The 3,124-nt window shown below is 39.1% G+C and overlaps 1 protein-coding gene across 1 annotated transcript; it reads left to right on the forward strand.

Annotated features, from left to right (window-relative positions):
• Positions 1-363: 363 nt before the first annotated feature.
• On the forward strand, positions 364-2,483 carry LOC131034404 (UDP-glycosyltransferase 91C1). The gene is made up of 2 exons (XM_057965872.2): positions 364-1,403; positions 1,847-2,483. The coding sequence occupies exons 1-2, from the start codon at positions 426-428 to the stop codon at positions 2,246-2,248; spliced, it is 1,380 nt and encodes a 459-aa protein (XP_057821855.2). The 5' UTR covers positions 364-425; the 3' UTR covers positions 2,249-2,483.
• The last annotated feature ends 641 nt before the right edge of the window (positions 2,484-3,124 follow it).

A 3,124-nucleotide genomic window follows, 5' to 3' on the forward strand; every position in this document is an offset into this window, starting at 1 on the left:
AAAATATGAAGACAAAATTTTAGGTTTAGAATAATCAGGAAATTGCTTTAATCAAAATTTGCTTGAGATGTTTTCGTAGGGTAGCTAGGCATCTTTCCTAAAAAGAAATATATTAATTTTCCAGGTTTAGCTAATTTAATTTATCCAGAGGTGATTGGACATTGCCAGAGTGTAAAGTACGAAGACAATTTAGATTTAGAATAATCAGGAAACTGCTTTAATCAAAATTCGCTTGAGATGCTATGGAGGAGTAGCTAGACATGTTTCCTAGGTCGTTCGCATGCAAAACGTGTAGCAGTCAGGGAAGGCCGTCGATAAAAACGAATCTGACGCTGAAAGTAGTGTGTGGTTGTTCTTTGTTAGCTGAAACTTGAGCTTCTTCTTTGTTAGCTAAAACTTGAGCTTTTTCTTTGTTAGCATCGACAATGGCGGAGGAAAAGCAGAGAGAGCTTCGTGTGGTGATGTTTCCGTGGCTCGCCTACGGTCACATAACGCCCTTCGTTGAGCTTGCCAAAAATCTGGCCAGTCATGGTCTTAAAATTATCTTTGTCTCAACTCCGCTGAACATTAAACGAATTAAACCGCAAGTGTTCGATGCACCGGGGATAGATCTGATGGAGTTGGCAATGCCCTCCGTGGAGGGGCTGCCAACAGGCGTAGAGTCCTCCGCCGATTGTGTCAAGAGAGCAGACGCGCCAGTACTACTATCTCTTCTCCCCGTCGCATTGGACCTTTTGGAGAAGCCCTTCGCAGCGCTGTTGGAACAGCTCTCGCCAGATTTTGTGATGTACGATGTGCTGCAGTACTGGGTTCCTCGTGTGGCTTCCAAGCTGCCCAATCCCATTCCCGCTATCTTATTCGTACCAATGGGAGTGACCGGCTTCAGCTTTTTGGAAGGAGAGCTAGACAATGCATCGGGAAATCCAACAGCGGAGGATCTGACCGTATCGCCTCCCGGATTCCCTTCACCCAATATTCACTTCACCTTGATCGAAGGGCGGAGGGCCATGGAGCTGCTATATCGGAAGCATGCAGGTGGCCTTAGCGTTGCCGAGCGCGCCAGCATCTGCATGCGGGAGAGTTGGGCAGTCACGTCCAATACGTGTTTGGAGTTGGAAGGGGCGTACGTGGAGTATTTGCAGAGGCTCGTGAAGCGGCCAGTGTACCCTGTTGGGTTACTCATGCGTGAACTCCCGCCACTCCCCATTGGTGACATTTGCTTGCAGTGGCTCGACAAGCAGCCCACTGCTTCGGTGGTGGTCTTGTCTTTTGGCAGCGAGTACATTCTCACCCACCAACAGTTCTCCTCAATTGCAATGGGTCTGCAAGAGAGCAACACCTCATTCCTCTGGATTCTGCCTGCCGGAAATGACTTGCTTCAAGATTTCCAAGATCAGATTGGGGTATGCTAGGTGCAATCTTTCTTTAAAATCATTATAATTTTATGATCAAGGAGTTTAGGGGAATGGCTTAAATCACACACACTAAGCTTATACTTTTAGGTTTGAAAGTGTTAAACACTCAGAGTTGACTGATATTTTCTAGGCTTCATATGCTATTTAAGTTGTGTGGTCAAATGAAGAATACAGTTCTAAGCTTAAAAGTGTGAAACACACAGAGTTGACTAGCATTTGCTAGACTTAATATGTTGCTTAGTGTGTGTGGCTTAAGGCTGGCTGAGTTTATGTCTTTCTAAATTCATTAAATTATGTTGCTTAGTGTGTGTGGTTTAAGGCTGGCTGAGTTTATGTCTTTCTAAAATTCATTAAATTTTTTTATAAAGGATGAAATAGCTGGTTCTGTATTGGAAATGATAAGAATGTGTTGTATTCAAATTATTTTACAGGAAAAGGGATTGGTAGTGACAAAGTGGGCTCCACAGTTACACATTTTGAATCATCCTTCTACATCTGCTTTTTTAACCCATTGTGGGTGGAATTCAATGACAGAAGGCTTAAGGTTTGGGTTGCCACTCATAACTCTTCCAATGCAATTTGAGCAAGGGTTAAATGCAAAGTTTGCACGTGAGCTCAAGGTGGGAGTAGAAGTGACAAGAAATGAAGAGGATGGATCTTTTACTAAGGAGGATATTAGTAAAGCAATTAAAGTCGCAATGAATGAAGAAGAAGGAGCACAAATAAAATGTAATGCCAAAAAAATAAGTGACATGTTGACTAGCAATAATTTCCAAGTTAGTGAAAGAAACGTGAGTGACTTTGTCTCCATTCTTAAAACCGTAAATAAATAGATAACTAGGGTGATAGGCTTGACATTGCCTCTATTCACGTAGTCTTCAAAATATTGTTAGGTGAATAATGTTGGCTTTTGTAGTCCTTATGATTTAAAAGTCCCAGTGTGCATCAGAATTTTAGTTGAGTTTCTTTTTGTATGATTAAAGTGAGGTTTATAAGGTTTGTGTTCATTACTGTTTAGAAAGTAGTTTCTATAGTTTGGTGTGTAATCATGCATTTATGCATGTACAATTGTAGGAAGGCTTATATAAGCTATCTTATTTAAATAAAATCTACTTTAAGATTCGTTGATGCTTTAGTTTAAGCATACTTTAGATGGTGTGAATAGACACATGTCTATACACTAGGAAAAATATAGAGCTCTATATATAGATACAAAAATGTTTAAATATTGGCTAATTTACAAATAGTATTCTTTTATATATTTAATTTCCTTGCTCATTATGCATGGGTGATTAAGATTCAATATAGGTCATACATGGAACAAAGTTGAGGCTCAAGCAATCATCAAATTTTATGTGAAACATAGAAATATGTGAGTATGATAGAATTTTGAAGTATTCAATCATTTTTCTATGCATGTAAATATAATATGAGTAACATTTTATTTTTATTTACTATTAAACTCTACAGCTTCTTTAAAACCATGGTTTGGTAGATCATCGGATCATAGATATCCATTATTGGTGGATAGTGAAGGTTGATAATGTCATTAACAAAGAGATTCTTATAGGTGAGAAATCACCTAATGGAATGAGGAGAGTTGAAAACTACTATGGAAGGAATTATGGATTAAGTTGATAGATATACAAAAGAGACACAGAGCACTAAGATAAGATAAAGTACATGATCGATGATTCCCATTTTTATAT

This window comes from Cryptomeria japonica, chromosome 4, assembly GCF_030272615.1.
Source record: "Cryptomeria japonica chromosome 4, Sugi_1.0, whole genome shotgun sequence".
NCBI classification, from domain to species: domain Eukaryota; kingdom Viridiplantae; phylum Streptophyta; class Pinopsida; order Cupressales; family Cupressaceae; genus Cryptomeria; species Cryptomeria japonica.